Raw genomic sequence first — 27347 nt, 5'->3', positions numbered from 1 at the left:
CACAGGTGAATAAATCCGGTTTTTCCGTTTCCTTCAGTTTCCCAGTGTCACTCACCCCATTGCCCCGTGTTTCTCCTTCCACACAATTCCCAACAGTGTCTCTCTTTCAGCAAAGGCACCTCTGTTTAACTTTATGAAAGAACCATTTATTTCATCGTAGTGTGAGGGAGTGAATTTTCTGTTGGCCTCAAGTCGTCCTTCATAAAAACATAAGCTACCGTTTTGTTGCCGAAAACGCCATTGTACGGACAGCGAAAACCTCAGCAAAATGTGACTTAAACCCGATGACTACCGCGTCCAAACATTCCAAACGAGCAGTTTCCTAAATCAAAGGATGTTTATTGAAAATTAAAAGACAAACACAAAAAGCGCTTCGACAATATAAAAGTTGCCAGCTTCATATTCGTCCCAAAAACAAAATTGTCGCGTACATGCAATATGGATCGAAAATAGTTCTTAAAACATTTTTTGAAGCGAATGTTTCAATTTACTGGGATACAATTTTAGGGTTCCTTCCACTTAAGTAGCTTAATTTTCAAATTTGGATACTTTTGCTTGTCAATACCCCAAAATCTGTACATACTAGTAGTACACATACGTAAAGTTTAACTCATTATCTACCATTGATGGTGATAAACCAACCAGACATTAACCACATAGTAACTTTGGCTTTTTACCATTTACAACACAAATTAATGGGGAAAAAAACTTAACAACTGTCCTTTTTCTCGAATGGCTTCATAAATTAACATTGTCTGCCATTGACAGCGCTAGAGGTCCAATCCATTTTGACTGGAAGGCAGCAAATGCATAAAGGTTTTATAGTGTACTTGCATCAAAATATATATTTTGAGTCATCCTATTTTTTTGGGGGTGGTTCCCAATGAACGAACGTTCATTCGCTGCCACCCTCCCACTTCAAATGGATTGGACGTCTACTACTGATAAATTGGGCATTTACAATAGTTTTAACAGTTTTGTAGTTATTCAAATCCACCTAAGTCAAAACAGCTTAGACGTCAATTGCCGCCAATGGCATCAAACGAGTTAATTTAGCTGGACATTTGACATTAAAATACGCATGTGGTTGATAATCACAGATGGTTTTGCTACAGTATTTTTGAAAAATGAACATTTTAAGGGGTAAAATCAGAAAAATTCCAAATGAGCAACTATCGGTTGGTCCCGTGGGAGAAGCAAAAAAAATCTGTTCATGCAGTTTTAACATCGAGAAGTATCAGAGCCTCCCAAAACAAGCGTACAAGAACTGTATTTTTTTAATCATCTAAGGCACAAATATTTTTGTATTTTTCTGGTGTTTTTCATTGAACGATCCTTGATATTCGAAAAACAAAAACAAAAACAAAACATGCATTCATTGAACACATGACCAAAAACTACAACATATGAGTAAAAGGGTGGCTAGATATAGATTTTACAAGCGGCGACAACAAACCGCCGGTTTAGGATTTGAGGCCGTCGTCGGCGTTTTTGCCGTCTTTAGGCTCCGCCTCCATGCTGTCGTCTCCCATTTCAGGGTTTTCGGCGTTCTGGAACATGTCGTGGGCCCACTTGGGGCTGCTGCCCCCCTTGCGATAGACGAAGCGGCCGCGCCGGGGCATGAAGGACCCCCGGCCGCGCCCGCGGTTATCCACCCAGTTTTTCTCCCCGTCGCGGTCGTCGTGCTGGAAAAATGAGACTGATGTTAGCTTGGGTGAAACAAAAATGAGAGGACTGTGAGCTACTAAAACATGACACAAAATGGAGACTAAAAACAAAATGGCGGACAAATTTACTAAAATAGGACACAAAATGAAAGACTGACACATACTAAAAATGACACTAAATGATGGATGGCTACATACTACAAAGGTGTCACAAAATGGTGCACAAGATTAATCGGCATGCCACATAATTCTGCGTGGCCAAAGAACAAATTGTTTTTCTTTTGTTTTCTCACCAAAATAAAATACCATTTTATTAGCGTATACAACCCCCCCTTTAAAAAACTTTTTTTCCATTTGTTTTTCAATTAAGGAAAAAAAAAGTTTAATTTTTTAACCCCTTCAGACCTAATAATGCTGTTAAAGGACATCACGTGTTCACATCCCTAAACCAGTAAATACTCTGAATTTAGTTGCTATTGCCACTTCTGGTGGATGACTGAATGAAACTTTACCCATCGAAATCAAATCAAGAGGTTTGGCACGCCCTCTTTGCTATTTTTGGCTCTTTGAAAATGGCTGACCAAACACAGTTTCAAAAAAGGATAACGTAAAGTGCTCCTTTCTCATTAAAAACAAATTATGTCACCAACTCCATGATGTCCAGCTCGGATCTTTTACATCCATTCAAAAGTGAGGTAATTTGCTGGATGACACAAGACGTTATAAGCATTCACTGCTAATGGCAGTGTCATGTCATACTTAACCCCTTCAGACCTAAACAAGCTGCTGAAGGACATGACACGTTCGCGTCTTAACCAATGAATACACTGAATTTAGTTGCTACTGCCACTTTTGGAAGATGACTGGATGAAACCTTACCCATCAAAATCAAATCAAGAGGTTTGGCACGCCCTCTTTGCTATTTTTGGCTCTTCGAAAATGGCTGACCAAATGCAGTTTCAAAAAAGGATAACGTTAAGTATTCATTTCTCCTTAAAAACACATTAACATTAAAAATAACCAATAAAAGCATGAAATATCCCCAACCAAAAATGTACACTTTATTCTGGTGTTTGAGTAAAAATCAGCGCTTTTTTTTTTTTGCCCAGCAGAAAAAAATACGGGTCGGAAGGGGTTAAAAAACAAGTAAAAATAATAATGTAAAATAATACAGTGGTACCTCCACATACACATTTTTTTTTAACCTGTACTGTTCAGCGACACCGAGAATGGAAATCTGAGTGTCCGATTGGTCTGAACAGTTTTAATGTATGAAATGGGAGCATGACATACTATCATTGTGATCATTCAACGTGCTTTGTTCATTAGGAGAAAGCAGCAAACAGCAAGGGTAAGAAGCACAAACAACAACAAGAAATACATTGAACGCCTACACGGGGGGTTCAGAAAGATTTCAGTCATGCCACGTGAGGTGTAGAACCCAGTATTTATGTGTGAATCCATTGTTCGTGTGGATATGGTGGCATCCTATTCTATGCTGCCTGATCGCTTATCCTGACAAAGAGTTTCCCTACTTGAGTGTAGGCATGTGCCGGTATGAGGTTTTGACGGGATGATAACCTTGACGAAAAATACCACGGTATTGCATATTAATGTCTCCAAAATGTGTAATTTTGAAATGTATGGGTTAAAAAAAAAAAATTCGCCGAGATTTTGAAGCTACTCACACATGTAAAATACTATTGTATAATGTTTCAAATGTATTAGTTTTGTTTATTTCAGTTACAATGATTTGAGACGTCCATAAATTCAAGAAAAGTACGCCTTTCTTTTTTGTGGTTCGCTGGCTGTATAGCAGAATAGCGTCACTGACACACAGGGCAACAACCGGAGAGGGAGTGGTGAGCGCTGCCACTCTAAGACACTTCTGGCTGCATTTTTGAGAAATGTATAATAGCGAATACCGTACTGCGGTATGACGGAAAATGTTAGCGTTTTTGAAACAGTAAACTTTTCATACCACGGTAAACCTTGAAACCGGTAACCGGCACATGCCTACTTGAGTGCGTGTCTAATTGCACGTAGTAATGCACATCAGAAATGTGATAGTCCTGCAGACGAGTGGAAATGCCAGGGCTACGTATATCCCATACCTATTTAATTCCTTCCAGGAGCTGGTTTCTAAATCAAAATGGTTGTATGTCGAGCAGGATTTTTCCATAAGAATACATTATACTTTGATTAATTCGGTCCACGGCCCAAAAACTCACACTAATTCCTGAAGAAATACTGATGGAAATACTGCTGTGTTGGTAGAATTACAAATAGCAATTACACATTACAAACCAAATCAATTATGAATACAAATGGGAATAATAATAATAATGTAACGAATCAGGTTCTAATGTGGTGGTTGTGTTTTGCATGCTGTTCCTGAACGCACACTGACCGTCATCAAGCCCACTTGGGTTTCCCTTTGGAGTGACAGAGGTGCAGAAGAATAGGAAGTTTGTATTTTTTACAAAACCTGTCTTGTTCAGCTGCTTGACACAAAGAATTTAAATCTGAGTGTCCGATTGGTCTGAACAGTTTAATTTTATCACATTGTGATCATTCAACATGCCTCGTTTATTAGTAGAAAACAGCGAACAGGAAGGAGTTATGGCGGGACAGAAGGAGAGAGACACAAGATGTACAAACAAATAAACCGAATGCCTACACTAACTATAGAATAGGAAGTTTATAATTTCTCTTTACATATTGTTGCTGGTGTTGGTTACGGCGGACAGCAACTGCGTTGTGTTGCACAAGTTCTGAAATAAATGATTAAAAACATGACCAAGCTGACGATTACCTTACCGAGTTAGAGTACAGTAATAATTGTCACCCTAACTTATAGAGACCGGCGAACGGAGATCGGAGCAGGACCGTTGAGGTCGTACACATATTTCGGCCGCATTGTCGAGCCAGTTCACGGATGGCACACCACGCTCATATTTTTCTATTGATTCCATCTTAATTTCAATGGTAAGCGTAACCTTTTTTTCACCACATGCACTAACCTTCTTGGGACCCACGTTGATTTCTCTCACATGACAATCCGCTGTGCGTCCGTCTTGCGGGAAAAATATGAAATTGCAACGCTGTCATAAATCGTCGTATTTTGAGCATGTCGTCATACGTCGAAACAAATGACGGGTCAAATTTTACGTCGGATGTCGAAAGGGATTGTATGTTAGGGTACCACTGTATTTACTTTCCGATTAATTAAAAATTTAAAAAGGAAAAGGAAAATAAAAAAGGAATATTTACAGTTTTACCCACTTTTTAATTAACTCATTGGCTGCTCATTTGTTTTTCATTGAAAAAAAATATATAAAATTTGACTCACCAAGTAGTACTTCCTGCTCTTGGGCGTGTACTCAGGATCCCACTCTTCCTCTGGAGGGCGCACTTGAGGATTCATGTTGGCAGGGTTGCCATTACTGTTGTTGTTGTTGTTGCCAGGATAATTGCCCCTGTTCCATCCTCGCCCTCTCATCCTTGGGAACTAAAAACATGAAAATAAGGTTCAGGTTCCCTTCCACTTTATTCACCTAAAATTCCATGAGACCCCAAAAGGGACGATCACTCACAAATCCGCGCCCTCGTCCTCTTTCCATATGCTGACCCTCAAATTCCCGCGGGTGGGCTCGATCCCCGTGGCCTCCATACTCACGTTGAGGGTACCGCGAGTGAGAGAATCCCTCCTCGAAATTGTCCGGGCCGTCTCCCATGTTGAACTCCTTGCTGCGGAATTGCTGCTGCGGCGCGGAGGGGAACGGGGACGGCGAGGAAGATGAGGAAGAGGATGACGGTGAGCGGTCGCGCTTCTTCTTCCCTTTCCTGGGCACGGAATAAAAACGGTCAGTGATGAGAATTTTTTTTTTTTTACCTCATTGGCTTCCTAGTCAATTGTGGTAATACAGTGTAAAACGAAAGTGAGTACACCCCTCGCATTTCTGCAGATATTTAAGTATATCATTTCATGGGACAACACTGACAAAATGACACTGACACAATGAAAGATAGTCTTTGTGCATATAATATAGTTAATTTATTTTCCCCTCAAAATATAGCCATTAATATTTAAACCCATGGCAACAAAAGTGAGTCCACCTATTAGAAACTACATACATCCCTAAATGTCCAAATTGAGTACTGCTTGTCATTTTCCCTCCAAAATGTCATGTGACTCGTTCCAGGAATGCTGTCAGCATTGCTGCAGAGATTGAAGAGGTGGGGGGGTCAGCCTGTTAGTGCTCAGACCATACGCCGCATTCTACATAAAATTGGTGTGCATGGGTGTCACCCTAGGAGGAAACTTCTTCTGAAGACGGTACACAAGAAAGCCCGCAAACAGTTTGCTGAAGACATGTCAGCAAAGCACATGGATTACTGCAACCATGTCCTATGGTCTGATGAGACGGGCGGGCTTTACACCACCAAACAACGTACAAATTGACATGGCAATACATGGTAGCGAAGTCGCTAATTAGCTTAGCGTTCGGCACTAACTATTAACATCTAAAAAAAAAAAACAACAATAAAAGCTAAACAGTACAAGAGGGTTCGTGTACTCACCTCCGATAGACGGACACGTGACTTAGCAAAACACTAGGAACTTATTCCAATTAGCACGACTTGAACCTACTAGTCCTGCAACGATTAATCGATTAACTCGAGTATTCGATTAGAAAAAAAAGATTCCAAATAAATTTTGCTGCTTTGAGTATTCGTTTAATAATTGTGGCGTTGTCATAGTTTATTTTGAAAGTGTTTGCAATCAGTTTTATTGATTTGAGTGGTTACACTGCCCTCTCGTCTACCTTATTTCACATGACTGAATCCAGCTGCTCCATGTTAAGACCAACATAAGCTAAGCTTTTGTTTGCACTAATGTTTTTTTTATGCATTCATAATTTAGTTTATGGGTATATTTAGCCATTTTTTGTGGGAGTATGTGTCTGAACTATTTGTTAAGAGCATTGTAAAAAAAAAAAAAAAAAAGTTAACGTTTCATAGCATTTAAGCTAGCATGCTTTTGCTATGTAAGTAACAAATTGTTCTTTTGTTGTACATAGATCCTTATTTAATTGTTTTTTATACCGTTTGAGACTCAGCTCAGGTATTTTAATTTTTACTCTATTTTTACTCAAATTACTCGATTATTTGATAAATTAGTTCATCGATTAATCGACTACTAAATTAATCGATAGCTGCAGCCCTAGTATTGACTTCAACTTTGGTTAGGATGTAAATTAGTGCTGCAACGATTAATCGATAAACTCGAGTATTCGATTAGAAAAAAATATTCAAATTAAATTTTATTGCTTCGAGTATTTGTTTAATTAAAGTGCCGTTGTAATGGTTTGTTTTGAAAGTGTTTGCATTTAGTTTTACTGATTTGGGTGGATACATTGCCCTCTGGTCTGCCTCATTTCACATGGCTGAATCCAACTGCTCCCTGTTAAGACCAAAGTAAGCTAAGCTTTTGTTTGAGCATGTTTTTTAACGCATTCGTAATTTAGCTTATAGGTATATTTAGCCGTTTTTGTGGGAGTATGTGTCTGAACCATTTGTTAAGAGCATTGTTTAAAAAATAAATAAAAAAACTTTGCATTTTATAGCATTTAAGCTCGCGGACCTTTGCTTTGTAAGTTAGCCAATTGTTTTTTATTGTACATTGAGCCTCATTTAAAAAAAAAAAAATGTTTGAGGCTCAACTCAGGTATTTTAATTTTTCATGTTCCTTATCCGATTACTCAATTATTCGAACCTAATAGTTCATCGATTAATCGACTACAATAATACTCGATAGCTGCAGCCCTAGAACCTACTGCTGGAAAATTGAAAGACAAGGAGCAACAAACTACCTCTCTACCCTGCTCTTTCTAAAAAATAACATGCGCACAGAAGAGGACCAAAAGCGTGACCGCCAGGATTCTGCCTTTCTCATAAAAATTTATTTTCGAGTCTTTTAAACAGGAGTAAATCTCTCGGTCAGTAACTTCAGCTGCATCCATCATAACGTTGTGCATCCGGGCGGCAGACCTGTCTTGAATTTCTTCCGCTACTAGCGGCTGTCATAAAGTTATTAGGGAAAATCATCGTTTTTGAACACTGATGAACTGTAATCGAATCGTCACGTGTCGAATCTCAAAGCATCTAATAATCGATTTTTTACGCACACCATTAGTATGTGTAGTGGTAGTTGGTAAAAAAGGGACTTGATATTGGAAACACCTACTGACGGCAATAGCCGCCTGATACATTTGGACTAGATGGAAAAGGGAAAACAAGCGGGTGAAGGAAACAAAAATTATAATGGTGAAAACGAACAAAATATGAGTTTGGATCAAATAGCTTTGACTAACTACACCCCAATTTCTTAGGTGGAAAAGGAAACATGGATATAAGGGTAAAAAAACTAAATGTGTTCATTTTGTAAAGAAGGCACTACTAATAAACAAAGCTTGCTTCAATAAGCTTTCACCATCTACACCGTGATTTTTAGGTGGAGAAGGGAAAATAAAGATGGATGAGGGGAAAAAAAAACCAAGTATTCCTTGCCAAGCCCTCCCAGTCCGAATGGGTTAGACGCCTGCCAGTATAAGTTGTTCCATAAACTGTCCACCTGCCTTCAGGTGCAGCACAGAAAATGGAGCACAGCATGGTGCCAGAGCAAACACTAACTTCATATAAAATTAATATTGCTTACTTGGATTTCTTGTGGTGTTTCCCGGATTTCTCAGAGGACCTCTCTTGAGAACCTCCGGGGCTCCTGCCCGCCTCACGCCGGTACTCCTTCCCGGCAAACCTCTTGCGCCTTTCAATGTCCAGGCGAAGGTCCATGGTGTCCCCTTTGAACTTTTTGCTTGACTCCTGCAGTCAAACGCATCAACTTGTCAGTAAACGTGCTTTTGCCGATAACATGAGGTACTTTGGCAACACATTTGTCTGTTGAACGCTTCCATTTGACTCCCATTTAAGCCGTTTTGCCTCCCCCTAGTGGTCGAATGCATACGCGTACTCGCAGTTCAAAAGGCATCAAACAAGAAGCACTGATGGAACACCAGCAGCATGCATGTATCACTTAAGGTTACAGCAGTCGGGTAGCTTCATTTGTTTCTTTTCATGGAAAGATACTTACAAGGTTAAGGCATTGATAAGCGTCCCATGACAGGCTTGGACTCAGGATCATAACTCCCTTCCTTTTAGCCTTTTGCTCGGGGTTGGTACATACCCAATCAATAACCATATCTCATAGGCCGCAGGCTCGCTTGGCACTTATAAAACACATTTGGGCTCTTTTGATATAGAAATATGCATCCTTTGAAAGAAAAGCACAAAGCTGAACACTGTCGTTTTGGGTCCTGGAAATTGAGAGGGGGGAGGGTTTCGAAACGACTGGTCACCTTGAAGCTGGCCTCCTCCATATCCTCAAACAGGTGAGAGTGCCTCTTAAAGGCACTGGGGGAAACATCAATTCTCCTAAAAGAGAAGAGCGGAGCTCAAGAAAATGGCGGTGCTGTGTAAAATGTGATGTTTGTCGTGCAAACCTGTGGATTTCTGGGCTTTTCCGTGGCTTCATTTCTGCCTCTGCGGCCTTTCTTTGGTACATGGCGAAGCGTTCACTTAAAGACATGTCTGAGGAGGGGAAGTGCTGAGCTGCGCGGAAGAAAGAGAGAGAGCAAGCAAGAGGTATGAACACCGTTTGAGAGACGAGCAGTCGATAACAATTAGAAGTGGGCAGATATCAGTTTCTGGCAGTATGATAACCTTGAGCAAAAATTAAAGCTTTGAAATGTATTGTTTAGACAATATGGGTTTAAGAAAATGTATTCACTTTGAAAAATGTTTTTTAACAATGTATTAGTTATGGTTATAATACAATGGTATGGGATATTTTATTGTAACTAAAACGGGGTGCACTTAGTCATTACTAAGACATCGACTTTCACATGAGTAGGGTTGCAGCTACCGAATATTTTAATAATCGAGTAATCGACTGAAAATTCTATCGATTAATCGAGTAATCGGATTTTTTTTTTTTTTTTAAGGTAAAGAGCAATTATAAATATACATGAGAAAAAAAGACATTTAATCCAATATTGAACCATTTTCAGTCAATCAATGTCTTTATTTTCGATGTACGTTGTCGAAAACAGCCAACAATCACATCTAAAATGTGACTAGAAAAAAAAACTCACTGCTTTCACTCAAAAAACTTATAGATCTTAAACAACATATTTTTTACCTAAAAGTGTAATTATGCTTGATAACACACATCACTTGAAAGCTACATGTTTTTCCCACGTGTTTCAATTTAATTTCCATTTGTGTCAAGCTATTTTAAGTTTTAGATAAGTTTTAAGTTAGTCTAAACTGTAAGTCCTGATAGGATTTTTAGTTTTTGCAGTGTTCAAAATAAATCTATGATACCTGGTTGCTACTTGGTGTTTTATTCAGCAATGAGTACTGAGCTAAAACTGACAATTAGCTTTATTATGTTTTAATTTTACCCCCTCATCACTCTACAGCGCTGTGTTTTTACAGATTAAGTAAAGCCTGTCTGTAAGACACGTTAGCCACGCATCGACAGTGGTCATAATCAATAGAAACCTAGCCCTTCGAAGGGCTAACGTTACGTGAGGGAGTGACAGTAACGTTATATTTATTAGCGATGAGAAGTCAACTGCTTAAAGATGGCGGCTGTTTACTAACGCTGCCCAGACGCGGCCGAGTCTGTCATTTCGCATCAAGTCCTAAATGCATGCGATATCTATGAGACGCATCGGACACTACCTGCTACCACACTAGCATCCTGCGGACGTAGTTTTTAGAAACGTCGGCGTATTTTGTAGCGGCTGTCGGTTGCGGCAAGTTTTTAAAAATTTATTTATTGCTTCTTCCTTCACGCACGTGACGTTTGCGCGTTGTCCCGCATTAAAAGTAGTCCGGGCAAAACGTGATGCTGGCAAAATTAAACGATTCCTCGAGGTGAATAAAATTACTCGGATCAGTTTTTAAACTCTAGTTACACGAGTTGCTTGAGTATTCGTTTCAGCTCTACACATGAGGCACCCCAATTTTTAGGTGGAAAAGGGAAAATTGAAAGGTGAATTGGGGGCACAAAGTAAAGGTCTTCATTTTGTGTGCCCAGACTCAGGGCACCAAACATTTGGGCGGGAATGGGAAAACAAGGAAATAAACCAGGGGTCTGCAACCTGGTCCTCGAGAGCCACTATCCAGCTTGTTTTCCATGTCTCCCTCCTTTAACACACCTGAATCAAATGATCAGCTCATCAGCAACCTCTGCAGTAGCCTGAAAACGATCCTGAATTTAGGTGTGTTAAAGTTGGGAGACATGGAACACAAGCTGGATAGCAGTTCTTGAGGACCGGGGTTGCAGACCCCTGGATCAAACAATAGCTGCAATCCCTGCCAGTCAGATGGCAGCCAATGAGTTCAAACTTTAAAAAATTTTTTTTTTAAATCATCATTTTCGGATGCCTCTGTCCAAGGTGGAAAACGGAAAACAAGAGGTTTACAACCATCTTGTGCAAGAATAAATACATTTAAAAAAAACATTATATTGGATACCGCTAGGACTGTCGCGATAACAAATTTAAGTGGGCGATAAATTCTCTCAAAGTATTGCGATATTATTGCCCCCCCTTCCAAAATTTTTGAACCAATTTACATTAACACAGTGAGAATACAGTAGATATTAATAGATCAAGTACACCTATTTAAACGCAATAGACGTTTTCTCTTAAATTAAAAAATACTTAAGAAATCCCAACGAAAAACAATAGACCATGCTTCTTTTTTTAAGTATAGACAACAATATTAATATCAAACATATAATAAAATATATTTTGAAAGTAAAAATAAAATTCAATAACTTTAGAGAGGTATAAAAGGTTATAAGAAGTATAAAATTGTTCTAACACGAACAATTGTACTTCAACAACAGAGAAAAATAGTAATTAAGTGGCGGTAGCAAAACAACATTAAAGAGGTGAAACTGTCTCATTTCTTCAGCAATGTAGCAGACTACACTTTCCATGAGGGACCGTCACTTTGCGCGGTCTCGTTTGTATTTCACACATCAAGCTAACACCTCTCTAATTGTCGACTGACGTGACGAGGAAGACTCCGCTTGTTGCGATGCAGTTTGCTTACCAAGCAGTGAAAACTAAAGAGGGTGAAGTTGTTTCAAATGAGCATGTAGATTTGTTGTGTTGTTGAAACAACCTCTGCACAAATTTTGCAGACTGGTTCATCCTTTTTGGTTGCCTCACAATTTTCATTTGGTTTAAAATCAAAATATTGCTTAGGCTTGGAAATGAGGATTTTCCGTCCCTTTTCCCCTTCCTGACCCTGCTCATTGCTATGAGCTGACTGTGCACTCGGCCCCTTTTTATTTCCCGTGCGATAAATGGATTTATTGCATATCGCGACAGGCTTAGATAGCCCTGCCTCGGGTTTACAGGTGCCTAATTTTCGGGTAATAACTCATTGCCATTGTGACGAGTTTTTAAAACCTCAGTACAGCCACGGGACACGTCTACTACCAACGCAAGAAAGACATCGTCCCGGACTCAATAGTCCCGCGAAGGAAGCGTAGCGTTGACGTCACTGTACCTTTGATGTAGTGCACAATGGACACGATATGCTGAGCGAAAAGCTCGGCGGGGCTGCTGCGAAGTTGAGCCGACTGAATATTCTGGAAAATGGAACGATACTCGGCATCCTTTTTTGAGGGGTTCACCAGATCTCTGGACAAGAAGCGATTCTTTGACATGGAGGAGCTGAAAATAAATGCACAAGAGTTGAGTTTTTTTTCAGTAATTTTGGGAATATTTGAGGAATTTAGACATGGACTACCTCGGCATTTCTTCGGAGACCCTTTGTTCAAAATCCTCTCTGGACGAAGCGAGACGTACAGGCGATTCGTCACGAGTCGGGAAAGCCCCCGGAAAGAGGGGTCTCTCCTTGCTTTTGGACGTGGTCGCCGGGGACGGACTTCTTTTGTTCTTCTCTTTCTCCTTCTCCTTCTTCTCCTTCTTCTTGGCCTTTTCCTCCTTCTTGCTGTGCTTGCGGCTCTGGTACATCTCCTCCACCATTTTGTCTAAAGTTTCGGCGTCCTCGTCCCTGCGACTTTTCTCCTTTATCGGCGGGTAGGAGGTGGGGTAGGCGGGCTCGTCGCCCCACTTCCCGAATATGTCGCGCGCCGACGGATTGGATTTGTCCTCGTCGGCATCCCGGTCTTTCAAGCCGTGAGACTTGAGGAACTCCTCCTCCTCTTCGTCAAAGAAGGGCATGGTCTTGTCGTCCTTGGTGTCGGCGAAGGGGACGGAGATGCTGAAGATGTCTCCGGATTTGATGCCCTTCTCTTGTTCTCGCTCGGCGCTGCTCTTCTCGCGTTCGGCCGCTTCCTCCTTTTCGGCTGCCTGCTTTTTGCTTTTGTTTTCAGCCAAGAACCTGAGGAGACACGAGCCACCGTGAAAGGAGAACCGGGGGGAAACGGTGAGACATCCCCATCGGCTGACAGAACAAAACACGTCTGGGGCCGTCTAAATCGGTTCTCACAAAAACACCTAGAAGGGTGACTGCGCCATTACACAGCAGAAGAACGTAAATTAGTGCTGCATGATATGGAAAAAGAGCGAGATATGTGCCGTTTGTAATGAGTTTTACTAGTAGGCATCCAATCAATTTCGAACTGGCAGAGTGGCAATGAATGAATGTTTGCTAAATTAGCTCGGACTCTCCCTCTTCAAATGGATTGGACATATTGCGCAGTCAACGAGTTAAACTGTCATTAACTGTTTGAATTCTGTACAAGTTTATCATGCAGTATTAGTGGTCTAGTCCATAGACTTCACTATCAGTTGACAAGACAGTTCCTACAGACATTGTGCCATGGCTTCCCGTAGCGGGCTGGGCCAGGCAACTCAAACGTGCTGCGTTTTAACGCCAGATTTGGGTGGAAACAGGATGCAAGTTTTAGTGCATACAAGTAGGCAAGAGTGTCTCAAGAGTGATTTGGTCGAGGACTAAAGGTAATTACAGTGATACCTCGGCTCACGAACGCTTAAGCTCACGAACTTTTCGCCTCAAGAACATTAAATTCGCGAGCATATAGTCTCTGCTGGCGAACTAGTTTTCGGCGGACGAACCAAGCCACGCGGTCGGACAGCGCCACGAGAAGCTGACGCACGCTCACGGCGTCCCAGTTCGTCCCCTCCCTTTCGTTGAGTGCGGACGTGGTTTGTGTTTGATAGACATTTTGGACCATATTGAGTGTACTTTTGCTATTATGGGACCGAAAAAGAGTTACATACAGTCCTTATGGAAGGTGACTCGTGTTACCAATTCGCCCTCGACTGGTAATTGGCGGTGCTTTCAGCTTCCCACCGTCGTGAGAAGTGGACCGGCGAGTCACGTTGGCTCGTTGTCGTCGGTTGTCTTCGGTGCGCCCGATGGCGGCTTGCATACAAACACCCAGAGGTGTCGGATGGCTTTTTGTGGGCACTTTTATTAACAACCAAAAGCATGCGGGGGGCACAGCAGTGGAGTCTACGCTAACTGCGCACTTTGCCGGTAACACTCTCCTTCCAAACAGTAACTCCCTCCCTCCTCCTCCCACTCCTCCCACTCCCATACCATCGCAAAGGTAAATAAAACAACTTTATTATACAGTACAGTTTATTTCTTTAATTATAATACAATAGCACACTTATTATACATAAAATAAGGTATATTTTTGTGTAGTTTTAAGGCTTATTTAGTAGAAAATTATGTTTTATGGGGACCTGGGAACGGATTATTCTCATTTTAATGGTTTCTTATGGGAAATAAATGTTCGGAAGACGAACTTTTCGCCTCACGCACACTTTCTGGGAACCAATTATGTTCGTGAGCTGAGGTATCACTGTATTATATAAAATAGCACTATGCATGCACTTTGAAACCTGAAAAAATTTAAATGAACGGAAAAAATTTGCGCAACTTTAGCTTACCTAAAATGATAACTACCTGTTATTTTTTGCTTTTAACCAAGAATCTAAACTATTTTACGCTAATATTTATAGAAATTCCGGGAGTAACGCATTTATTTACAACAATTTTCAACCTTCTTTAAACCTTTCAACAGCTTTTTGTTATGTGATAGCCGCCATGTAGGATCTTGTATCCATACACAATAGCATAACTTTACATTCAAATAATTAGGTAATTTTCGGCCAACTGCCTGTTTTTTGGCAGAAGAATAAAGTAATTTAGACATTTCTGCGTACATTCAAAAAACAATTTGGCTTTTATGTGTTTTACTTTATATAACATTTCAATCTAAAAACGATGCGGGCCAGATAGCCGACGACACGTGCTGAGGCAGTAGATACAACGGAATGCAACCTACCGTAATTTTAGGACTATAAGCCTCTACTTTTTCCCCCTCATTTTGAATCCTGCAGCTTATTCCAGTGCGGCTTATTTGTTGATATATTTTGGTTAAAAGGGAACACTTTGACAGCTGTGTCATAAGACTGCTATAAGACAGTTATCATTATGACATGACACTATCAAGGGCATTGATTATCTCTATTTATGTCCAGCTCGGATCTTTACATCCATTCAAAAGTGAGATGTTTTGCCGGATGACGCAAAATTATATCTTTCGTAAGTAAGCCTGTCGCAATAATTCCATATATCGCGCGGTACATAAAAAAAAAATGAAGACGGTAATTTTCCTGCGGCGATTTATCGCTTCGCGTGCACGTGCGCGCGTGACGCACGCGCTTGCGGCAGATGTGTGGCAGACGTGCATGACGGCGCTGTTTAAAGTTCAGCTTCCTTGTGCCACTCTGTTTTAAGACTTCTGGGTATGTTCGTTTTATACATTTGAGTTTGAGTGATCGTCATTTAATGGATGGAGGCAGGGCCGAATGCACTGTCGGCGCACAGCAATGAGCGAGCGGAATGAGGAAGAGGACGAACCAGTCTGCAAAATGTTTCTGGAAGTTGTTTCAACAAAGATGGCCAACAGAATAAATCTACATGCTTATTTGAAACACAATCATCCTCTCCGGTTGTCACAGCTTAGTAAGAAAACTGCATCGCAACAAGCGGAGCCTCCTCGTCACGTTAATTAGAGGTATTCGCTTGATGTGAGAAAAACAGACGACACCGCGCAAAATAGTCCGCTACATTGCTGAAGAAATGAGACAGTTTTACCTCTGTTAAATGATATTTGATACCTTTGGGAGCCAAATTTTTGTTACTGCTACTTAATTAGTCTATTTTCTTTGTTGTTGTTGAAGTGCAATTACTGTTACTGCAACTTTATACCTATGTGCCTAAATGCTTCAGTTATTAAGTGCAATTTTATTTTTCTTGAAAAAAGACATTTATTTTGTGTTTCTGTTCGGTATTAATAATGTTGTCTTTTACTTGAAAGAGGCATGGTCCATTGTTTTTAGTTGTGATTTCTTAAAAGGTATTTTTTAATTTAAAAGTAAACATTTATTGCGTTTAAATGGGTGTACTTGATCTAATGATATATACTGTATTCTCACTGTGTTATTGTAAATCGGTTAAAAGGGGACGGGACTTGATAAGCATATGCTTCTCTCGTCAGCCCTTGTCTTATTTTCGTTTTTTTCGGGTTGCTCATATCACATCTTGCAACTGTCAATGATACCGATGATGATGACAATAAATAAATAAACGCAAATTTTTTAAATTTTATTTGGGGGGGGGGGGTGCAATAATATCGCATATCGCAATAATTTATGAGATAATTTATCGCCCACTAAAATTTGTCATCGCGACAGGCCTATTCGTAAGCATACATTAATCCTCATGGCAGTGTCATGTCATAATTATGGTCTGATGAGAGTCTTATGGCGCCACTGTCAAATGAAACAACTGGAACAGTAACTGAAGAAATAATTAGCACAGAACATGAATTTTGGTTGTTCTTTACATCTGTTACGCTGCAATGCATGTTAGGAGGCATGTTGGACGACAACAGTGTAGACAGCAGGTGACAGCAGAGGTTGACTGTCTACTACAAGGGAACAGTGGTGGCCAAATGAAGCTTCTTGGACCAATGACGCTTTGCAGCCAATTGGTTCAATGCTTCATGGTGGTTCATTTGAGCTTATGAGTCTTATAATGCCGATGTCAAATATAGTGTTACAAGTTAGTATCTTTTGGTGTAAATATCCCATAATTCAGTAAAGAGAGCTGCGGCTTATCGATGAACAAATGCCGTTTTTGTGTCAAATTGGAGGGGGGGGGGGCACGGCTTGTAGTCAGGTGGGTCTTCTAGTCTGAAAATTACAGCAAATAAGTTGATGATTGTATATAGAGAAATGCTTAATTTGCTTTTGTTGAGTAAAATTTAGATGATCCTGCATGTTTTCTTCAAGTGTTAAGTTTCTGATGTGAAAATTGATTTATTTGCTGTTGAAAAATTACACCAAAAAAAATTTAAGTCGCTATTTTGAGCAAAAACTTCTGTTAAATACTGCTATTGATCCTAAAAATATAGGTGATTATCTCAGCGTTTGGTGATTTTTTGTGCATTTAGCATAAAATGGCTATAAAATCTTCAGATTTTAAGTTTTGTTATAATTATATATAAATAAATAAAAATTAATCGGGATTTTATTCGGGAACGACTGGAAACCTGCTGCTGGAAACCTAAGGGAGATGCCTGTTTTGGTTTTAGGTCACTACTTCCTTTGGTTTTGAAAATGTTAAGTTTCAACAGGCCCCCTGTGGAGCGGCCCTGCACCTCATTTCCCATCAACAGATAGTGAAGTCTATGTCGAGTGGTAGTGATTGGGACATCTATAGGCTGTTCGACGGAACTACTGTGACATACTTGGCAAAAAAATGTTCTATTCTTTGTAAATGACGATGTATATCGTACAGCACTAATGCAAATATGTATTTTTTGTGAACAAGCAAAAAAAAAAGGAAATGTAAAAAAATTTTTAAAAAAAAATAGGGCCACCCCTGTCGCAAATAGAACAGAGGATGAGGCAGTTTTTATACTCACGTCATGCGCTTCTTTCTAAGTACACCGTGGGATTTCAATAAAGTTCCTCTCAGTGCACATCAAAGGACAATTGTCATATTTAAAATCAGGAGTCCTATTCCATTTTAACCTGTTGATTCATCCAAAGATCTTTGGCAAAAGGCTAAAATATTTGAAAGAAAAACGACATTTTGCTGAGAAAGGAAAGAAAGCAAGGAAATCCCATCGAGCTGGGACCAAAGGCAAGACGGACATACTTTTTGAAGGCAGCCGAGATCACCGTCTTTTCTCCCGATTTGGCGTCGTCTTTGGAGAAGAAGCCGAAGCCGCTGAAGGAGGCCGTTTGCCCCGATTTGGGGGTGCTGTCGGCGGCGGCTTCCTCCTTCTGAGTCGTTTCCGAGCCGCCGTAGTCGATCCATTTGCCTCCCGAGGCCTTCTCGATCGCGCCGCCTTCCTCGGCCGGCTTCTCTGCCGGCGGTTCCGCCGGCTTTTCCTTGGTGATCTTGGAGCTGGGTTTGCCCTTGTTGCGGGGGCAAGGGGTAGACGAGCGGGATCTGGAGGAACTGGAGGCCCTGGAGCGCTGCGACCGCTCAGACGAAGAGCGGTCCGAGTGGCGCGAGTGCGAGCGGCTGGCAGAGCGCTTGCTGGGCGAGTGCGAGCGCGAGCGTCCTCGCCGGGGACTGTGCGAGCGGCTGTCCTGGTCGCGCTTGCGGTCGTGCCAGCCTCCGCCGCCTTGCCAGTTGGACTTGTAGCCGTAATTTCCGCCGCCGCCGCCCCGGTTCTGATAGTGGCCCCCCCGCGGGTAGTACCCTCGGTTTCTTCCACGGAAGTGGAAGGGCCTTCGGTAGCCGCGATTGTAGCCTCGGTTGTAGCCACGGTTGTTCTGATAGTCCCGGGAGGGATAGTTTCGGTAGGACATGGGGGTGCGGGAACGAGAGCGGGAACGGGACCTGGAGCTAAAAACGAAAAGGAATACGGGCATAGTTGTCAATTACCATTTCTGTACTACATTTTGATACTGTGAAAGAATATTTTATTCATGCTTATAAAACATTACTGCTGTGATACGATTTTCATTTGTGCTGAGACTGTATCCATTCATGTTCGTGTGCTCTACCTATTTCTTTGAACATAATACAAGAGTTTCTGTGGACTCCCTTATCTGATTTTACTCCCTCTCGCACCAGTTACGGCTAAGTTCCCAAGGTCGTAACTCACGATGTTTTTCAGCTGAAACTCACCAGAGGTGGGCTGTCGTAAGTTTCGTTTTTGCTTTCATAGTAGGTATCGTTTTCATAGTTAGCAACACCCTTTCAACAAGCATATGTAAACCCTTGACTTGTGTATTCTCTTTGCTACTGGCCGGATCACGCCATTGTACCCCTGATACATATCTTGTATTCTATAAAGTCTTCGAAGCAGGCAATCCTTGGCTGCGTCTGATTCATTTGTCTCATATTTGAGCTATCGAGTTGATACTTGTCTCTGAGTTCAAAATAGAATTTCCCTGACAGATTCTAGAGGTCGACCGATATGGGATTTTCTAATGCCGATACAGATATATATAAAAAAAAAAAATTCAGCCGATTTAAGAGATCCAAAACCGAATTTGTAAGCCATTAGTATTTTTTTTAAAAAGCACGAGATTATGAAAGGCATTTTTTTTATTGCTTCAACAGCTTCAAATTTACAATGAACTGAGACTTAAACGGTTAATTCGGTCTTGTGTTACCAAACCAACGAAAGCAGCGGTTCTTTTTATGATTATCCACTCAACAAGAACGGTACTTTTTTTTCAAATAATTAAAACCCACCAGGACTTCACGACGAGACGTTAACGAGTTAGAGTAGCGTTTAAGTGGATGTTTGCCATGCTCAAGATCATCACTCAAATGCTCAACTAACGCTACGAGTTACATTTAGAGTGTAAGGATCACCCAGTAAACACCTTAAAAGGCTAAAGCAACATTGCATATTCTCTCATGCAAGATAAACATAATCTTAAGATTCGGCATGCGCCGGTTACCGGTTGCAAGCTTTACCGCGGTATGAAAGCATCATGGTTTCAAAACCACTAAAAATTTCAGTCATACCGTAGTACGGTATTTGCTATTTTTTACGTCCCAAAATTGCAGCGGGAAATCCGTGGCTTGGAGCGACAGCACTCACCCCTTCCCCTCTGGTTGTTGCTCTGTCCGGTGTCTGTCGATGACACTAAACCTGAGCCCCCCCCCCCCCAAATAAGACAGCCGCTCGGATGGGAGTACTTCAGCGACCAAAAAGAAACAGACGGGCCGCGGCTTAGATACTATAATGTACACTAGTTAACGAGGCAGATAATGTGGCTTGTTAGCATGCCAAGAGGTTTAACGAGTTTCCTCTCTTCCATTAGCCTTCTTTTGTAAAGTCCTCCGTCATTGTAAACATCTGTTCAAAATAATATTTTCATGATACAGCTTGCGGTGTTTTTTCTTCCCGGAAGACTTTCTGTGTTGAGAGAGGGTGGCTGTGTGTGTATAATGTATCATTATTTACACAAGTCATACACATGGGCTCTGTTTCTTCCTCTCGCTCTCTATTAACGTTCAATACTAATAGCAGTAATGGTATCTGTTTAACATAAAATCAATTTGATCACAAATTGTTTCACTCATTGGCTCCCCAAAACGTATAAATACGTTCTATTTTTAATTGTTTCAGTGTCCCAAAAACGCATTTATATGTCTTTTACGTTTTTGTTTTTTTTACAAGAGACATCTCCAGGTTCTGATGCAACTTGGCTCCAAAGCACAATGCTCAAAATCCATTTTAAACCAATAAAACTGGCCACTGGAGAGCAGTAGCGCATTTGGTAAGAACTCATATCGGACCTTGAAAGGAAATGAATGAAGAGAAATAGTCAGGAAACGGAAGTTGGAAGAAGTAAGAAGCGTGAGAAAAAATGTGGAGAACGATGTGAGGAAACAAGGCACATGCCCCACACAAGTTCTCTCGGTGAATTCTGTTATGAGGTAGTGGTCACTAAAAAATAAAGATTCAAAAAAATATATCTTGATGAGACAGGCATTGATGAGGGAAAAATTTACCCCGTATGCCAATGCAGCCGCGGCCACAACAGCGTCATCTCTCAGTTCAATAGTTTAGTTATGTGTAAATAAATTGTTACTTTGCTATCAAAAGCGCTATTTGTCTTGTTGTTTATGTTATGTTGTAGAAGGAAAACATTCAGATGTTTGGGATGTCACAAAATAGGCCTGAACGATATATCGTTCAAACATCGCCATCGCGATGTGCGCATGTGCAATAGTCCCATCGCAAGGACGTGCGATAGTTTTTTAATTTCATTTTTTTTAATCCACAAACGTTTGTTTTGAGGAAGGAGAGGGGAAAAAAGCGCACAGCTTCTCTTTCCCTCCAGCAACAGCGGAGTGGAGGGAGGAGGGGCCGAACAGCAGAGCGGAGGGAGGAGGGCCCGTTCTCAAAGTGAAAGCAAGCAATCAACACGTTGGAGGAGCAAGGAAGACTGTATCCAAAAGGAGTTTTGGAAGTATTTTGGCAAGAACAAGACTATAAGGGACAAAAAACAGCCCTGTCGACAGTGCCTCGCCATGGTTGCCTCAACAAGAAGTAATCTGTCAAACATGTGGGACCATTTAAAACGCAGGTATCTATGCATTCCTGCTACGAGCTCCCCATCAGAAGCTTTTTAGCACAGGTGGGAACATTGTTACGTGCCAACGTTCTTGTCTCAAGCCTGCTATAGTGGATAAACTAATAGTCTTGGCCAAAAACCTATGAGACCCAGTTGAGAATTGCTGAGCAAGGAAGGTGGACGATATGCAGACAAATACATAACACAGCTGAAGGAATGTCTTTTCTTCTTTTTATTCATGTGACGGCTATCAGGAAGGCAGGAAATTTGGGAGTTAAAATGGTTCTGTTATTCATCACAGTTATTTGCAGTTATTCAGTTCAATTATTTACAAGTTCAATTGAGTTTGTTTCTTATATATTTAAATTTATTGTAAACCGTATTTTTCAAATAAATATATATAGTACAGCTGCACATAAAGTTTTGATACTTAATATTTTTGTTGAAATATTTTTACAACTTTGTTGCCGTTTTGCAGTTTTATATTGTTATATTTTGTGTAAACAACTCAGGGGACTAATGCACTTGCACTTTTATTAGTCAGATGTAATATAATAATAAAAATGTTAACATGAAAAGTAACCATTTTTGTAGTAAAACATTGAAATATGATGTTGATGCGCAAATTTTTAGTCAACGACGTAACAGAGAAAAAAATTTTTCGTAATACATTGGAATATGAATGATGAATATACGAATATATCAATTGCATTTAACAGGATGTTTTGGTAATTTACTTTTTGGTCAAAAAAATCTAAACATGCAAATTGTTCATTTATGAGTTAAAATGTTGAAATATGAATGATGTGAATAGGTTATTAGATCTGTCCAAAAATTGTTCCATAATTGTTTTTTTATTAGGTCAAAAAGTTTTTTTTACCTGTAGCGACGCTTCCTGGATCTTGAACGGGAGCGGCTTCTAGATTGTGATCTAGAAGCCGATCTGGATCGGGACTTAGATCTGGAGTTGGAGCGGGATGGAGAGTAGGGAGCCATTTTAGCCCTTATTCCAGATTAAAAATCCTTCAAAAAGAGAGGAGAAAGCTTTGTCAAGTGCTATTGTACTCGCTATTTGCCTTCCAAATTGAGAGTCAAAACAAAAGATGGTGGTGACGCAGAAAAGCCAACAGGTTAGAACGGAGAAATGCGGCAGCAGCTGGAGCCGCATGCAAACATATGGACATGAGCCAGTTGCGTAATGAGACCGAGCGGCGCTTCTGTGCACACAATATGTGCACTGGGTGGGAATAACGCCTGTGCGATGTTAGAACTTGTAGACGCCCAATTCATTTGAACTGGGAGTTTATGGCCGTTAGTGGCAGTGTTTGCATTTAGTTTTATTGATTTGGGAGGATACACTCCCCTCTGGTGGCAACAGTAAATATGACATAACTCATTTACAATGGCAAAATCCAGCTGCTCCCTGTTAAGACCAACATAAACAAATGTTTTTTTATGCATTTGTAAATTAGTATATATATTTAGCTGTTTTTGCAGGAACAAGTGTTAGAAAAATCTGTAAAGATTATTGTATTTTTTTTTTAGCATTTTAGAGCATTCAAGCAAACAGACTTCTATGTGAGTTAGCAATTGTTCTTTTGTTGTACTGAGATCATCTTCTATTTTTTTCAACACATTAAATGTTCTTTATCTGATAACTCGATTATTTCGCGATTATACGAACAGCTGAGAGATTAATCAACTACCGTAATTTTCGCACTACAAGTCACACCCGACTATAAGCTGACACCCACCAAATTTGACACGAAAACGACATTTGTTCATGATAAACCGCACTGGACTATAAGTCACAGCTGTCCCCACTGTATTATAGGGTATACACTCCAAAAGCTATTAACCAGTAACACTTAATTTAACATTATAAGAATGTCGTAAGACCAAATGAACCACCATGAAGCTTTGAACCAATTGGCTGCAAAGCTTCATTGCTTCAAGAAGCTTCATTTGAAGAGAGAATCTTCTGGGGGAGACAGTCTCCCCTCTGCTGCCACCTGATGTCAACACTCGTCATCCAACATGCCTCCAAGAATGCATTGCAGCGCTACAGATGTATAACAAAATTCATGTTCTGTGCTAATTATTTCTTCAGTTACTGTTCTAGCTCTTTCATTAATTGCCAGTTATGGAATTTGGTAACACTTTATTTGACAGCAGCATCATAAGAATGTCCTAAGACCAAATGAACCACCTTGAAGCTTTGAACCAATTGGCTGCAAAGCGTCATTGCTTCAAGAAGCTTCATTTGGCCATCACTGTTCTCTTGGGGGAGACAAACAACCTCTGCTGCCACCTACTGTCAACACTTGTCATCCAAACATGCCTCCAAGCATGCATTGCAGCGCTACAGATGTTTATATAACAATCAAAATTCATGTTTTGTGCTAATTATTTCTTCAGTTACTGTTGTAATTGTTTCATTAATTGCCAGTTATGGAATTTGGTAACACTTTATTTGACAATGGCACCATGAGACTGTCACAAGACCATCATAATTATGACGTGACACTGCCATGAGCATGAACGAATATTTATGACAGATGTCCTTTTGTGTCATCCGGCAAATTACCTCCCTTTTGAATGGATGTAAAATATCCGAGCTGAACAGAAATGGAATTAGTGATATAATTTGACAGATGAGACTTAATGACATCTGTCATAAGCATTCATTAATGCCAATGATAATTTCATGCTATATTAAGACGGTCTTATAGCAGTCTTATGATGCCGCTGTCAAATAAAGTGTTAGGTATTTAGCCAAATAAATAAAAAATAAGCCACACTGGACTATAAACTGCATGATTCAAAATGAGGGAAAAAGTAGCGGCCTGTAATGCGACAATTACGGTACTAAAAGAATCGATAGCTGCAGCCTTATCCACAATACAAGTACAGTGGACCCCCAAAATACATTGCAAGACAGCGCACGTCTGGTTTCGTTTCAAAAACTATTTTAAGAAATAATGAAACTAGAACCGACATTCGGTGCAGTTTGTTGGTTACCAGTCAAGTTATAAAAATAACATTAACAGCTACCTATAACGATATTTCATGAGCCTACCAGTTTGGCTCAAAATGACAAGAATAACATTGCATTTAAAAAAAAAAACACCTTTTTACCCAGTTTCCTTGCCTTGTATTCACGTGTAATTACTTGTGCTGTCTGAAAAAGTGGAATGTCAATATCTCAAATGGGTTAGAAAATGTAGGGAGAGCTTTGAATTTTGTTGCCCAGTCCTCCGTGACAATGTGGCAGAATGTCCAGAAACAACAAACAGTCGCTATGGAGCCGTTGCCATGACGCTTGGACCATTTGATACACAAGAAACGCCACTCAAACCTTTTAAAAGCCTTTTCTCACACTTACGTACTCGCCGTAGGCTTTTAGGAGTGGCCGTTTTAGGTAACAAGGGCATGTATTATTTACACAGAAAAACAGAATACTTTCTATTTCATGCATGAAACAATGACAACTATTTGGCTGCCGTTGGCAGCAATAGACGTCCAATCATGTAGCTTTTAAAGGCTAAATTCTCTTTAAATGAGTGAAGTGGGACGGTGGCAGCAAATGAACGTTCATTTGCTGCCAACCCTCCCACTTTTAATGAATTGGACGTCTATCGGCGTCAATGTCACAGATTTGATTTACTTTTTTTTACTGTAGGTTTTCCCTGATCTGATTTTGAACTGCATTCTTTAATAAATGTTCTGTATTTAGTATTTTTCATAGCACTGGATTTCTTGATGTAGATTTGTTAACTCAGCCTGCCATTGACGGCGCTAGACGTCCATTTGAGTTGGGAGGTCTGTCAGCGAATGAACGTCTACTAGTGATACTCATTTATAGAGCCACGTAATTGAACGTCTATCCTCGTCAACGGCACTGAAAGAGTTAAAGAATCATTAATGTGACCCTAAAACGGCAAAAAATATTATCAAACACGTATTACACGTGCAACATCAATCAAGACACGTGTTGTAACGAAAACCTGTGACATTACATGATTAAAAACATATTCAAACTGAACATTTGCATCCGGACAAAAATATATTCATATATAATTGAACATAAACATTAATGTAGATAGATATTAGATATTAAATTATCGATTACGCACCAGACTGCAACGTTACGTGCTTCCGTGAAAGACGACCCGTAACGAAAACGTTAATAAACCTTTCAAACTGTTAGTTAGCTAATATAGTTTTAACTATAATGAACACATACACCAACAAGGAGTCTTTGAAATTACCTGTTTTTCAAGAATTTGTGCCGTTTGTGCGTCAAGAGCAAGCTTTTAGGCCGACCACCGCTTCCTGTATTTTTCCGTCCCGAATTGTTAGCAAGAAGGCTAACTAGCTCGCCGCTAGCAATTGCTACGCGACAAAACGCGACAAAAAAGGGGGAATCTTTCGCTTTAAATACAAGCTGGGGATGATGACAAACTCCGATTTGGACGAGTACGAAGAAAAAGCATGTTTTTCCGTTTCGTTTGTGCGCAGCTCCGAGGATTCGAGCGTTCTATGCACCGTCGACGGGCAACAGAGATTAGCTCGTGGTTGGAGAGGGAGCCAAATCTCGCGAGATTTGTGACAATACGCGTTACATTGATGACGAATTAACAAATTTTAAACGTAGAAAATGTTGTCATTTTGACACTTGACAGTAATAATTCAATGTCTAAGTACAATACAATATTCTAAATAGTATACAATCATAAAAAGCGCAATTTATAATGTTTTACTACTTTATTTTCCAACTAGAAACTGCAATTTCCGAGAGAAATTACTATGGGGCTTTGCTGTGATGGATACAGAACTTTGGCCCACCCACTTTCTGTCGATTTCAGGACATTCGGGGGACACGTCCTGTTGATATCAGATCACTTCCTGTTGATTTGGGGACATATCCTATTGATAAATGGTCACTACCTTTTGATTTGGGGACACAGGATTTTTTGCCTTTGGACGTATATGACCGTCAATGGCATCGACTTACATATGCGTCAATGGAATCCAAATACTTTGGCATTAATACAATTTACATACATAGCTGTCAATGGTATCTGCATAAACAGGTGGCAATGCAATTTAAATGCCTTTGGAAATGAATAGGAAATTTGGACGTACATGACCGTCAATGGCATCGACTTACATATGCGTCGATGGAATCCAAGTACATTGGCGTCAATACAACTGACATACATGGCTGTCAATGGCATCTGTATACATGGGCGTCAATGCAATGTAAATTCCATTGGAAATGAATAGGAAATTTGGACATACATTGCTGTCAATGGCATCGACTTACACATGCGTCAGTGGAATCAGAGTACATTGGCATCAATACAGTTGAAATACATGGTCTTCAATGGCATCTGTATACATTGGCGTCAATGCAATGTAAATGCCATTGGGAATGAATGGGAAATTAGGACATACATTGCTGTCAATGGCATCGACTTACATATGCGTATATATGGCATCCGTATACATGGGCGTCAATGCAACGTAAATGCCATTAGAAAGGAATGGGAAAGTTGGACGTACATTGCTGTCAACGGCATCGACTTACATATGCATCAGTGGAATCCAACTACATTGGCATCAATATAATTGACATACATGGCCGTCAATGGCATCTGTATACATGGGCGTCAATGCAATGTAAACACCATAGGAAATGAATGGGAAATTTGGACGTACATGTCCGTCAATGGCATCGACTTACATATGCGTCGATGGAATCCAAGTACCTTGGCATCAATACAATTGACATACATGGCCGTCAATGGCATCTGTATACATTGCGTCAATGCAATGTAAATTTGCCTGGCACGGCCAGACTGTTCTCCCTGTGTTTTTCAAACACTGAGAGTCAATAGCTGGAACAGCGGTGAGTCAGGAGTACCAGGTTAAATGTAAATGCCACTAGAAATAATTGGAAAAG

General features: G+C 40.4%; 1 protein-coding gene across 2 annotated transcripts; it reads right to left on the bottom strand.

Annotated features, from left to right (window-relative positions):
- Positions 1–318: 318 nt before the first annotated feature.
- thrap3b (thyroid hormone receptor associated protein 3b) lies at positions 319–25961 on the bottom strand. Of its 2 annotated transcripts, none has more exons than XM_057828225.1 (11): positions 25651–25961; positions 22260–22402; positions 17985–18683; positions 12564–13160; positions 12321–12487; positions 9230–9338; positions 9086–9161; positions 8389–8552; positions 5264–5513; positions 5020–5178; positions 319–1685 (listed from the first exon to the last, which is right to left on the bottom strand). In XM_057828225.1, exons 2-11 carry the CDS (start codon positions 22373–22375, stop codon positions 1464–1466), a joined length of 2559 nt encoding a protein of 852 aa, XP_057684208.1. In that variant the 5' UTR covers positions 22376–22402; positions 25651–25961; the 3' UTR covers positions 319–1463. The 2 variants fall into 2 exon arrangements, with proteins under 2 accessions (XP_057684208.1, XP_057684209.1); XM_057828226.1 differs by lacking the exon at positions 25651–25961 and adding an exon at positions 24518–24666.
- Positions 25962–27347: the final 1386 nt, after the last annotated feature.

This window comes from Corythoichthys intestinalis, chromosome 22 (genome assembly GCF_030265065.1).
Source record: "Corythoichthys intestinalis isolate RoL2023-P3 chromosome 22, ASM3026506v1, whole genome shotgun sequence".
In the NCBI taxonomy this organism is placed as follows: Eukaryota; Metazoa; Chordata; class Actinopteri; order Syngnathiformes; family Syngnathidae; genus Corythoichthys; species Corythoichthys intestinalis.
This window is presented reverse-complemented; position numbering and strand designations above follow the sequence as displayed.